A 13,626-nucleotide genomic window follows, 5' to 3' on the forward strand; every position below is an offset into this window, starting at 1 on the left:
AAGTATTATATTATTTGTAATTCTATTATAATTCATGTTAACTTAAAATCATTTTTTAGTTCAAGTAAATTTGCGGGTTAAATATAAATTTTATTAACAAAAAATTAATTTTTTTAGAAAGACATAAAAAAATAGAAAGAAATAACTAATAAATGACATAAAAAATAATTAAAAAACAAAAACAATTAAAAACAACAAAATTATCAATTAAAAAAATCTCATTAAGAAATAGGTTCCTAAAAAGTTGATTTCTTAACGTTGAAAAAAAAAAGCACACTGTGAAATTAGTTTGGGGGGAAGCCATTTGATACCTAGCACAATAGAATGTATCATTTGTGTAGATTATTCGTGAGTTATATTATTTGAATAATTTTTAATTTCTTTTGGGATAAAAAAACTCAACTAAATTAATCTGCTCACTATTTCGTGAGGGGTGATTACAATTTACAAAAATCTGTCAAAAAAGAAAAGAAAAGAGAAGAGGTGTTCAGTGGCAGTCTGGCTGTGTGTAGGAAGAGCCTTTCCTTTCCCTTTGGCAGTGCCAGTGTTGTCTTTTCTTCTTCCCACTCTTTCTTTCCCATGCCGGTACGGTCCCTCTTGATTTATCTATCACTCCCAACCCCTTCTTTCCATTTTTCCCTTCAATTATTTACCCCAATGCCTCTTTCAACAGCTTGTCAGAATCTTCTTCTGCCATTGATTTACTTCTTCTGGTTACTAGGCCACTGTTCTTCACTGTTTGCTCTTTGATTGGTCTACATTCTTCACTGTTAAGGCCCCCCCTTTCAAGCTTAATTATATAGTTATGATGTTGAAATATGATGGTAATGATTCTTTTGACCATTAAAAGAGATAAGATAAAGCAGAGAGAGAAAAAGAAAAAAAAATTACAATAAAGCAAGTTTGTTGCTTGGAAACTGTTCATGCCTCGGGAGTTTTATTATTCTTCTTTTACCCGCTTCACGTGTGTAATGCTGTTGTCCATTGAAGGGTGTTTCAGTTTCTCATTGCAGTGATTTTGGTTTTCTGGTTTCTCTCCAAAGCTGGTTCCTTTTTCCCAAAGGGGTTTTGAAAATGCCAATGTTTGAGCCTCATTGTAAGAGGGGTGGGGTGGAGGGCCAGATTCTAGATCTGGACACGGCGGTGAAAGATGGGGTTTTGGGTGGTGGTGTGGATACTGGGGTTGTGGGAACTGGGGTTGGTGAAAAATTGGATCTTGGGAAAATGATTGAAGAGTTGGACCTGTGTGAAGTTCCCTCTGTGTTCATTTGCCCAATTTCCCTTGAGCCAATGCAGGACCCTGTGACCCTTTGCACTGGCCAGACCTATGAGAGGTGCAACATTCTCAAATGGTTCAGTTTGGGGCACTTCACTTGCCCCACCACAATGCAAGAGCTTTGGGACGGTTCCCTCACTCCAAACACTACCCTCCACCGTTTGATATCCACTTGGTTTTCTCAGAAGTACCTTGTGATGAAGAAGAGATCAGAAGACGTGCTGGGGAGGGTGTTGGAGATCGTTGAAACTCTCAAGAAAGTTAAGGGTCAAGCTCGTGTTTCAGCCCTCAAGGAGCTCCATCAAGTGGTGGCTGCTCACGCTACTGCCCGAAAGGCGTTGGTTGACGGTGGCGGAGTCTCTGTGGTGTCGTCGTTGCTCAGTCCTTTCACCTCGCACACCGTTGGGGCCGAGGTCATTGGTGTTCTTGTGAGTTTGAGCCTTGATTGTGAGTCCAAGAGGAGTCTAGTACAGCCTGCAAAGGTTTCACTGATGGTGGACATTTTGAATGAGGGTTCAATTGAGACGAAGATCAATTGCACGTGGCTGATTGAGACACTGATTGAAGAGAAGGATTTTCAGATGGTGATTTTCAGGAGCCATAGCCTTTTGGTTGGATTGATGAGGCTTGTGAAGGACAAGAGGCACACAAATGGAATCTGCTCTGGACTGAGGCTCCTCAGAACACTGTGCTTGCATTCAGAAGTTAAGAGTCTGCTAGTGAGCATTGGGGCTGTTTCTCAATTGGTTCAATTGTTGCCTGGTTTGGAGCATGAATGTTTGGAATTGGCTCTTTCAATTTTGGATGCATTGGCATCAGTCCCTGAAGGCATATTAGCTTTGAAGGATTGTTCTAATACCATACCTGTTATGGTGAAACTGTTGATGAGGGTCTCAGAGAACTGCACTCAATATGCATTGTCGATACTATGGTCTGTGTGCAATGTTGCACCTGATGAGTGCTCTTTGATTGCTGTGGAAGCAGGACTTGCTGCAAAGCTCCTCCTTGTGATTCAAAGCGGTTGCAATCCTATATTGAAACAACAATCCACCGAGCTTTTGAAGTTGTGTAGTTTGAATTATTCAGATACAATCTTCATTTCCAAGTGCAAGCTTACTAGAACAATCCAATGATCCTGGATTTTAACCTGGTTGTATTGTATCTACAATCAACAATTTGTAAATTTGTAGGCAAGAGAAGCAAAAGACCAGCTACTTCCCACACTACTGAGCTAATAAAAAGCCCCAAGAGTTGGCATGGGAATGCAAATCACTCATGTATATATACCTTTTTTCGTGTTTTGATTCCAACAATTGATATTTGAGTGAAGGACTTGACACAACTTTCTTTAGTGGGTTCACTTTTGTGTGTTCCTTCTTGTCCAATGTTTTTTTTTCAATAAGCCCCATCAAGAAGATGCTGAAATTGTTCATACTGCTTTTGGGGGGGGGGTGGGGGGGGGGTGTATATAGATGAAAGAAATCTGCTATTCTTGGATAAAGATACCTAGGAGAGGGATAGCAATTAATGTGGAGCTTGTAATTTCAGTTATCATTGTTAAGTTGTTTTGCTCCATGGCTTCATTGTATTGTATCTTCTTCCCTTTGGGGGTTTTAGAGGCCTCCAATTTTCCCTTGAGAACACGGGGATTGACATCAAACATGCAGATGTAGAGCCCCTATGGCTTTAAATTTTCATTAAATCTGTACAATGGAAATAACCATTCTTAGTATACACTGCACCTGCAAATTCTTCAAGCGATTATATTGATATTATTAATTCTTTGATCTCAATTATTCTCTGTCATTTCCAAGAGAAGAAACTGCATCCTTGTTCATGTATTAAGTTGTGTTCTGCAGCTAGTGAAATGACATGAGAAGGGGAGCAAACAGTGAAAGGCTTGGACCGCAGAGAGATAGCATTCATCACATGTCCTTAAGTTTACCCCATTTATTGGATGACTTGACGTTTGAGTGTAGACATACGGATGCATGTATGCCAACTTTCATACTTTTTGTGCCACAATTTGAGGACAAAAGCCCAATGTAAAATTACTTCTCACTTAATCACCGGATGATGGGAAATAAAGAAAGGATAGGATATACCTCTCACTGAGTAGGAACGTTGAAGAGCTGGTTCTCCTTAAGGTGTGTTTGGTTGATATGAATGAATAGGAATGAAAGTATATGAGGAATGAAAAAAGATTGAGATTGTTTGATATAGACAAAAGAGATTCCAAAACAAAAATTGAATTTAAGTGATTAGATAGATAATAAAAAAATGATTAAAATTAAATATTTATAAAATTTCAATTTTTCTCCAACTTTAAAAAAAATTGCTGGTTTTTAATTGCTGGTAGAACAATAATACAAGCTTGTAATAATATCCTGAGCATAAAAATTCCAATTCTAACAGCTGGCACAATTGTTTTCTTTTTGTGCAAATAGGTTTTAATTTTACTATCGAGAACGGGTTAGATGTGAGTAAAAAAAAAGTGCTTTTGATATCATATTTAGGAAACAAAAATCGTTTTTTAATTAAAAAATAAAGTTTATCTGTGTAGAATTTGTAGGATCTTTCTTTTGCCATTTTTTACAAAACAAAAAATAGTTTTTTTATCCCAAAATTACAAAATAAAAAATTACACAAATAATACAAGTGTAAAAATATTTGCCAAAGTGAAAAATTGGTCCCCTCAAACTGATGTCTCAAAGTGTATGAAATTCTTTTTTTTGCTTTCAATGTTGGGAAATCGATTTTCCATGCACCGATTTCTCAACATGTCTTTTTTTTTATTTTATTTCATTTTTATAATTCTATATTTTTTGTTTATTCATTTTTTATTTTTTTATAGAGTGGTTTTTATTTTTTTTTCATTTTCATTTTTTTAAAAATATTTTAATATTTATAAAAAAATAATTTGTTGATAATAAAATTTGTATTTAGCCCACAACTTTACGAAAAAAAAAGATTAAGTTAACATGAAATGAAAAAAAAATTACAAATAATACAACTTTTTATTAAAATTACTGTTGTTTTGAATAAAAATTAAAAATACAAACAATCCAACATAAGATTAAAATTAACATTGTTAGAGCTTGTGTTTCTAAAACATAGAAAAAAAATATTTTTAAAAACAAAATAAATAAATATACAATTAAAAAACACAAAATAGAAAAACAAAAAAAATGCACATTGCAAAATCGGTTTGTGGAAAACCAATTTTCCAATGTTGGGAAGAAAAAAATAAAAGTGGGATGGTGAGAAATCGATTTGAAAAGGATCAATTTCTATCTATGAACAGTGATTTTATCACTTTGGTAAATATTTTTGAACTCGTATTAATTATACAATTTTTTTATTTTTATTTTTGGAGTAAAAAACTCACAAAAAAAAAATAGTTATCATCTCCACTCCAATCCAACATGTGCGGCCTTTCCTAAAGTGAGGTGGGATGGGCATGGCTACGGCCTACGGAGGAGCACGAGGGCGGCCAATTTTGAGAACTCCTCCCTAATGTACGGGGAGTGATGGTAGTATGTGACTTTCGTCTCATTTAATCTCATTTTGACATGAAAGTAATACACCATCAAACTCACTTTTATTTCAAAACTTTCATTTCTCTTTCACACACCAAACATCATTACCCTACTATTTTTATTCCTCTTCAGTTGCAATCACTTTCACCTCTCTTTTATAGTTATACAAATTTTAATTTTTAGTATATATGATTAAAAATTATTCATTTTTTTAGTCACTATGAGTTTAAAGGTAGGCAATAAAAGAGATTAAAAATTTGTTAACTAAAATAAAAACAAAATATTATAGTGAAATACTTTATAGTATTAGTGATTTGCTTGGAAATACAATTAGCCCAAAATTAAATGTATATAGAAAGTAAAAGTGAATTGATAAACAACAATAGTTTTGATTAATCTAAATTACTGTTTTGGAAGAATTAAAATGAGAAGAACGTAATTTTTCATTGTTTAGAAACACTTAAGTAAATGAGAATTATATTTTTTTTATATTAACATTATGGGATGTTTGACAAGAGAAATTTTTTGTCATGTTCGGAAATTATGATCCTTGATAATCATGAATTTTGATAATCATGATTCCTCGTAATGAATAATATTTGTTCGGTTGATTATAAATGTTTTAGAAATATTCAGATAAATTTCTTGGAAATCAAAGAATTATATAATATTTTTATTAGTTACTTTAATTATTTATCATAATAAATAATCAAATAAAATATTATGATATTTTTACTGTAGTAAAAGAAAATTTTAACTAGAAAAAAGTAATATTTTCACCTCATGGAAAAACTTTTGTAGGGTGTCAAGTTAAAAAGTTTTTATCATCACCATCATGATTATCATCACCATGACCGCCATCACTATTATAACTGTAGTTGTCACCATCGATAGTGGTAGTGACAACAATAATGATGATTGTGGCAACAGTGATGTGTAGTGGTCATGGAGGTACTAACAACAATAGTCATGGTGGTGGTCACGAGAGAAGCCAAGGATATTATAAAAGGGGGACCGATATAAAAAATTCACGACTTAGATATAAATATTTTAAATTTTACATGTATGACATTTAATATATAACTAATATTTTTGAGTAAAAAATGTAATTGTGTTGAGCATAAAAGAGATATTAATCAAAAAGTGCATCCAACACATAAGTGTCCAAAGTCCAAAGATCAATAGAATGCAAAAGAGGAAAAAAGTAGAAAAAATTTCATTTAAATTAATTGAAAGGAAATTTTCATTATAGTCAAAACATATTGTTCAAAATATTTCAAAAATAGATACTTGATGTTACGCATGAAAAACTCTTAGAAATATTTGGTTAAATGAATTACACTTGACAAATGCTTAGATTAGTTAACTAAGTATAAATGTATCATTAATAAAAATAAAAGCTATAAATCTACAAAAAAAATATTACTAAAAAAGTCCGTTGTTATAAACGTCCATATAATTGATGTTCTAAGTATTTTGCAACTCCTTTCATTCTTATTCATAGGACCTAAATCACGAGTGATGCTTGTTCTTGTTGACAAGATTCAATCTATAATGTTTCTTACATTAATATTTTTATATCAAATTAACAATTATAAGAGAATGACGAGTATTAATGACAATGATGATTTTGAATAAAAAAATTAGGACAAATACGTTACTACCAACTAAATTAATCACTTTATTTTATCCAACTAAATTAATCACTTTATTTAATCTTAATGGATTAGGTCAATGAATCTTATATATAGGAATAGAAGGACTATTTATAACAAAGCCTAAGCACATGTGAGATTTTGAGTGGATGCCTAATCCTATCACTACCATAATAGTCTAATTAATATGAAAGAAAGTTAATAAGTAAGAATAAAAAAATAGAAAAAAAAATTGTTCACAATAATGGAATGGAATGCAATGCAAAAACCTTTAATACACATTAAAAAGAAAGAACATACAAGATGCAATAAAAAAACATACATTTAGGATGCAATTGCAAATTTAAAGCTAATCATTATAACTAGATGTTTAGACAATAAAAAAAATGCAAGATGCAAAATGTTAGAAGCATAGTAAAAGAAATTCATAGCACAAAGTAGGAAAGGTAACAATGGAAAAAAAATTTCCATTTTGCAGAAACAAAAATGTATGAGAAACTGAATATGATTGTCAAATAAAGAAAAGTACAAAATGAAAAAAAAAATTCACTTTTAAATAAAATATGTTAATAAAATATTACTAAAAAGAACTTAGAAAATTAAGGAAAAGGGAACCAAAAATAATTTTATATATAATACTCATAAAAGTTTTAAAATCTTGGGAGGGCGGGGGGCAGGGGGTGGGTTCACTCCCTTCACCTCTAGTGGTGCTAGAGGTGGTAATCATGGTGACGACAACTACTATGGTGGTGATGGTGTTGGGTTAGTGACAATATTGAAGAAGAGTGACATTATAGTTGAAATATATTAAAATATGATAATTGAGATATATTTTAGATTTGATTTTTGTTTTGTGAATCTTTAAGAGATTTGAGGACTACATGAGGTTTTAATTTGAATTTGTAAGTATTTTAAGTTCACTATCTATTATTTTTTGTAATCTTGTTTTGATTGTTGTTATTAGTTGTTTTTATGTTTTCATAGTCGACTTTTGTTAAATATAAAATTTTAGGATTTATTACTATTTTTTGGTTCTTAAAGTTTTTCAAATTTTTTGTATTTAGTCCTTAATATAAATTTTGACCGATCAAAATTCTTGAATATTTTCTCCGTTATCACTTTTAGTCCCTAGTAACAATAATAATGACATAATAGTGACATTAATATCTGAATAACTTTTCACAATATCAAAGAGTGTGACACGATAACCATGACTATATTTTGAATAAAGTGTATTTTTAATCTCTTATAAATTAAAGTGTAAATATTGATGTTTTAAATAATGAAAGATTAAAAACATAGTTTTAAAAATAATACATGTGATTGTCCCCTTAGACAATGGCATAACAAATTAGACTATCAATGTCACTCTTAGTTAATATTATTAGTTGATAATCTAGATTAAAAATTGATAATGAAAAAAAGTTTAATACTTTGACTTGTCAAAATTTAAATTAGGAATTAGAAGAGAAAATATAAAATATTTAGTAATTAAAAAGATAATAAACCCTAAATTTTAATGATAAAAAATGAATATTACATAGTATGTTACTGATCATACTCATTAAATTTTTAATTAATCAAACTTTTATAGTTAGATAATCTTATAGTTGATATTTACTTATATTTTAAAATATACATTATTCATTAAAATAATTTTTTATTGAATTACCAAATAATTTTAATTTTTTTATTAAGTTTATAGACTTGATATATTCATTAAAGACTTTTAATTTGATGATTGAATAATTTAAATTTAATATATACAAAGAGTTTTTGAGTAGAAGTGTAAACCATCTTTTTCTTCAGCACTTCAGCCCCCTTATGCATCCTTTGCTCAATCTCTGATTTACGTTTTGCACCATCCCTACAAATTATACGTGTATAGGCGAGGATTAAGAAATTAGCATAGTATATTACAGTTTCGTGAATCACTCTCATTTTTCTCAGGATGGAGAAATTTCACCATTCAACCAAATAATTGTTTATCTCATTTTTCTTTTATTACGACAAACAAAACGAAAACAAACCAAATCAGTTAACTATATCTAGTTTTAAGCGTGCTCTATTGACTTTGGGTTCTAGCTTCACACAATGTCAATGGGGTTGAAGCTGATCCAATCTTCACGCTGATGACTTACTGTAATTCTAGGAATATTTGTTGTTTTATTTCAGGATTTTTTTTATATTTTGTTGTTTTTTATTTTGAAAAATTAAGAAGATATGATTCTTATTTAATTAGGAAAATTAGAAAGACACAATCCTTATTTGTTTTCTTATTTAGGTTTACTCTGTTTCTATATGGCATAATTTTATATTTTCATAACAAATTGAAATGAAATTAATTAAGTAGTGAGATTTTTTCATTCATCAACCTCTTAATATTCTTTAGGATTAATGAATTGTTAGATCAATTTTTATTGGAATTTTAGGGATTCTTTATAAAATACCAATAATCACCCGGAACATATTATATTAGATTATCAAGAGAGTTTATGAAGAATACCTGGATCCATAGTACACAACGGAATTAACAATTATGAGGAGTGATTAGTTTGATGATCTTTCTTAACCAAATCACTGTTTTTCTTTGTTAGGACCTTCGTTTTCTCATCAGACGGAGAGAAGAGAATACGATGTTTCCTTTGTTAGGACCTTCGTTTTCTCATCAGACGGAGAGAAGAGAATATGATTTCTTGATTTGATGTATTGGGAACCACAACCATATTTTAGATTTTTAACCTGTTAGAGTTCTCATTATTCCCTAACTGACCAAACTGGTTTTCACTTATTAAGCCCATATTAATTTTCTGATGATAGTCTAATAGACTCACCAAATTAGATAACTTTTATTGAGCCTATAAAAAATGTAAATAACTAATATAAATGTTATAATATGTAGCCCACATTAATTATTAATTAGAAATTATAAAATTCCTAACCATCTCCCACTTGGGCTTCACATTAACTTTAATCATTTATACTACAAAAGTCTTTAGGCACACAACAGTATGTTATTTACTTATAGACTTCCCTTAAACAATCTAGTCCATCTTATATAGTAACACGAAACCGTTGTAGTTTTCATCACAATCCAATGTGATTGAGCTACAATGATTACCAATGTTACATATACATGATGACATAGATCAAATATGGATAAGCGGCATGAAAATTACATGTAATGTGATCTTATTCATGTTCATTTCCAACTAGTTCAAACTTTATTCTATAGAGATTAATCCAAACACAACATAAGTATTACAAATAAAACAAGCTCGAAATGAAATGATAAACTTCAACTTTATTTTATAGAAAATTCAATCTATACAAATATCTAAAAAACATAAAACATAGAACATAAATGGGACTTCCACTAAACTAAGATACTATAAGGAGCCACACCCATATGAGCAATGTGCTCATGAAAAACTTTAGGTACGAAACCTTTTGTAAGTGGGTCAGCTAGCATATCATTAGTCCTTAAATGTTCTATGGAAATTTGTTTATTTTAAACTCTTTCCTTAACAACCAAAAACTTAATGTCAATAAACTTTGATTTGATTGTACTCCTATTGTTGTTGGAGTAAAGAATTGTTGATTTATTGTCACAATAAATTTTCAATGGTCTTTCAATGCCATCGACCATGCGCAAACCGATGACAAAAATTCTCAGCCATATATCCCATGGTTGGATGCCTTAAAACAAGCAATGAACTTCACGACCATGGTCGAAGAAGCTACGAGAGTCTATTTAACAGACTTCCAAGAGATAACTCCTCCAGCCAACATAAATATGTATCAAATGTGGAACGTTTACTATCTTGACATCTAGCATGTATCCTTTTGTTCTCTTCAGGTAACACATCACACATTTTGCTACGTTCCAATGTTGCATTCTAGGATTACTCAAATATCTGCCTAGAACTCCTACTACAAATGCTATATCGGGACGAGTGCAAACTTGAGCGTACATTAGACTTCGTACTGTTGACGCATAAGAAATCTTTTGCATCTCTATTCTTTCAAGGTCATTACTGGGGCATTGTTTGAGACTAAATTTGTCTTTGCTATCGAGGTATCCCCTGGTTTACTATCTTTCATACCAAATGTATTTAGGACCTTATCGATATAACTCTCTTGTGACGACCTTAGGATACCTTGAGAGCGATCTCTTAGTATCTTAATACCTAACACAAAAGAGGCTTTCCCAAGATGTTTCATTTAAAAAGTTTTCGTCATAAATTTTTTAGTCTTTTGTAATGAGCCTATATCACCGCTAGCAAGTAGTACATTATCGATATATAATACCAAGAATAAGTATTTACTCCCACTGAACTCGTGATATACACAATCATCAATTGCATTTGCCTCAAAACCATATAAGGTAATGACTTGATGGAACTTGTAATACCATTGACGGGAAGCCTGTTTCAGACCATAAGTTTGCAAACCATAAACTTTGAGTCGCCTGATACAAATTGTTGAACAAGTGGCCTCAATAACTTAAGAGGGGGGATGAATTAAGTTTCACAATTTTCTCACTAACAAGCTTTAACCTCCCTTTTAAATGATAGGCTTAGAATGCAGAAGAAAAAGAAGAAGAAGAAACAATCAATTTAACAATGTTCTTTTAAATGCGTAAGATAAAATTGATTGTAATAAAATAAATGAGATAAGGGAAAAGAGAAATACAAACTCGATTTATACTGGTTCAACCACTTCTCGTGCCTATGTCCAGTCCTCTAGCAACCCACTTGAGATTTTCACTAACTTTGTAAAAAACCTTTTTACAACTTCTGAACACCCAAGGAATCCCTTTTCCTTATGTTCAGGAAACTCATAATTCAAGAGACAACCAGTCTCTTGATTACAACTTACTTTCTGAAATGAACAGAAAGATTTCTCTCCTTTAGAGTAGATAATACAATTTGATGTTCCTGGATGAACTCTCAATAGATTTGCAAGTGTTTGCCCAAGAGTTGTTGAGAGAGCATTTGACAATGAAGTTTTCTTAGAATATCTCTCTCTTGCTTTTCGAAGTTAGACACACATATATATAGGCCCTTCGTGCCTTTTCAAAATGGTTTGAAGAGATGTGTCTTTTCAAAAAGTTTTTTTTGAAATTCTTCACTGGTAATCGATTACATAGTTATATTTTGAAGGGTCATGACTTTTCAAATTGAATTTCAAGAGTTTCGTTGTTGGTAATCGATTACACATCAATGGTAATCGATTATAACTTTCAAAATTCAAATTTCAAACCCTTTTAAGAAGCTGATTTGCAAACTTGTCTTCTGGTAATCGATTGCACTGCTTGATAATCAATTACTAGTGCCTTGATATGTTGGAAACAATGCATTTTGAGGCAAAAACTGATCTTGAATGAATCTTGAAGCAATGCTTGTTTGTTGAAGCGACCTTGTATTAATCTTGAAGCAATGCTTAACCTTTGAATGTTTGTTGAAGTAATCTTGAAAGCAACCTTGTTTGATTATTCTTTGACATCCTCAAAATCATGTATTCATACATTCACAATCTCCCCCTTTTTGATGATGACAATCATTAGCAAGTGAATTCGTTTCAGGATCATCAAAACCTGCATTATTCACACAAACTTTTCTGATTGCACAATATAAATTGTTTCTTCAATGCCACAATTTAGAAACATAGTCTTAACATCCATCTGATGTAGCTCTAAATCATAATGAGCTACCCGTGCCATTATTGTTCTAAAAGAATCCTTTGAAAATACTAGAGAAATGGTTTTTATTATAGTCAATGTCTTCCTTTTGAGTAAAACCTTTAGCGACTAGACGAGCCTTATATCTCTCGACATTGCCCTTTGAATCCCTTTTGGTTTTAAATATTCATTTGCAACCAATAGGTTTCACACCTTTAGGCAATTTGAAAAGATTCCAAACATCATTATCTTGCATAGATTTCATCTCATCCTTCATAGCATCGATCCAATTTTGAGACTTAGAACTACCCATAACTTGACTAAAGTTGATTGGATCATCCTCTGTTAAACCAATGTCATACTTATGTTATTGGAGAAAGATAATATAATCATCTGGGATTGAACTTCTTCTCTCTCTAACAGGTCTCCTTAATGGCACTTCTTGAGGTTGTTGTATAGGTATTTGAGGGAGAACCTCATTGTAGTCTTCTTCTTGAACAATGTCATAAAAAATACTTGCAACATTGTTTTCTATTACTGGGGTTGTTTCCTAAACAGTAATAGGTATGAGGACTTGAGCACTGCCAATAACAAGTTCTTCCTCAAAAACAACATTTCTTATGTTATCTTCCTTTCCAAACTCAACTTCCTCAAGAAATCTCGCATTTCCCATTTCAGAAAAGGATCTTAAAGTAGGATTGTAAAACTTATAGCCCTGAGAGCGTTTGGCATAGCCAACAAAATAACAGCTAATTGTTCTTGAATTCAACTTTCTTTCATGCGACCTATAAGGTCGTGCCTCAGCCGGACAACCCCAAATATACAAGTGTTTAATGCTTGACTTTTTGCCAGTCCAAAGTTCATAAGGGGTTTTGTTAATTTTTTTACTTGGCACCCTATTAAGGATGTAAGTTACGGTCTTTAAGGCTTCTCCCCAAAGCGACTCTGGCAAAAAAGAATGACTAACTATACTTCTCACCATATCCTTAAGAGTTTGGTTTCATCGTTTTGCTACACCATTCATGCTAGGTTTGCATGACATAGTGTAATGCGGAATAATTTCACACTCTTTGAGAAAAAGCGCAAAAGGTCCTGGACGTTGTTTTCCTAATCCATCATATCTGCCATAGTACTCACCACCACGATCAAATTTGACAATCTTAATTTTTTTTTCCAAGTTGAAGTTCAACTTTAGCCTTGAAACTCTTAAAAACGTCTAGGGATTAAGACTTCTCATGTATCAAATATAGGCAACCGTATCTAGAGTAGTCATCTATGCACGAGATAAAATATTGTTGTCCATTCCAAGAAGGTGTTGGAAAAGGACCACAAATGTCCGTATGTATTAGTTCCAAGATGTCTTTAGCTCTTTCAACACCTAATTTCCTCATGTTTGTTTGTTTTTCCTTTATGCATTCAACACAGACTTCAAAGTCTGATAAATCTAAAGGTTCGAGAATTTCATCTGACTAA

General features: G+C 31.8%; 1 protein-coding gene across 1 annotated transcript; it reads left to right on the top strand.

The window, feature by feature from the left end:
- Positions 1 to 201: 201 nt before the first annotated feature.
- LOC100781741 (U-box domain-containing protein 30) lies at positions 202 to 2,713 on the top strand. Its single transcript, XM_041015413.1, has one exon. The coding sequence runs from the start codon at positions 1,075 to 1,077 to the stop codon at positions 2,407 to 2,409; it is 1,335 nt and encodes a 444-aa protein (XP_040871347.1). The 5' UTR covers positions 202 to 1,074; the 3' UTR covers positions 2,410 to 2,713.
- Positions 2,714 to 13,626: the final 10,913 nt, after the last annotated feature.

The sequence above is a fragment of the Glycine max genome, chromosome 5, assembly GCF_000004515.6.
Source record: "Glycine max cultivar Williams 82 chromosome 5, Glycine_max_v4.0, whole genome shotgun sequence".
NCBI classification, from domain to species: Eukaryota; Viridiplantae; Streptophyta; class Magnoliopsida; order Fabales; family Fabaceae; genus Glycine; species Glycine max.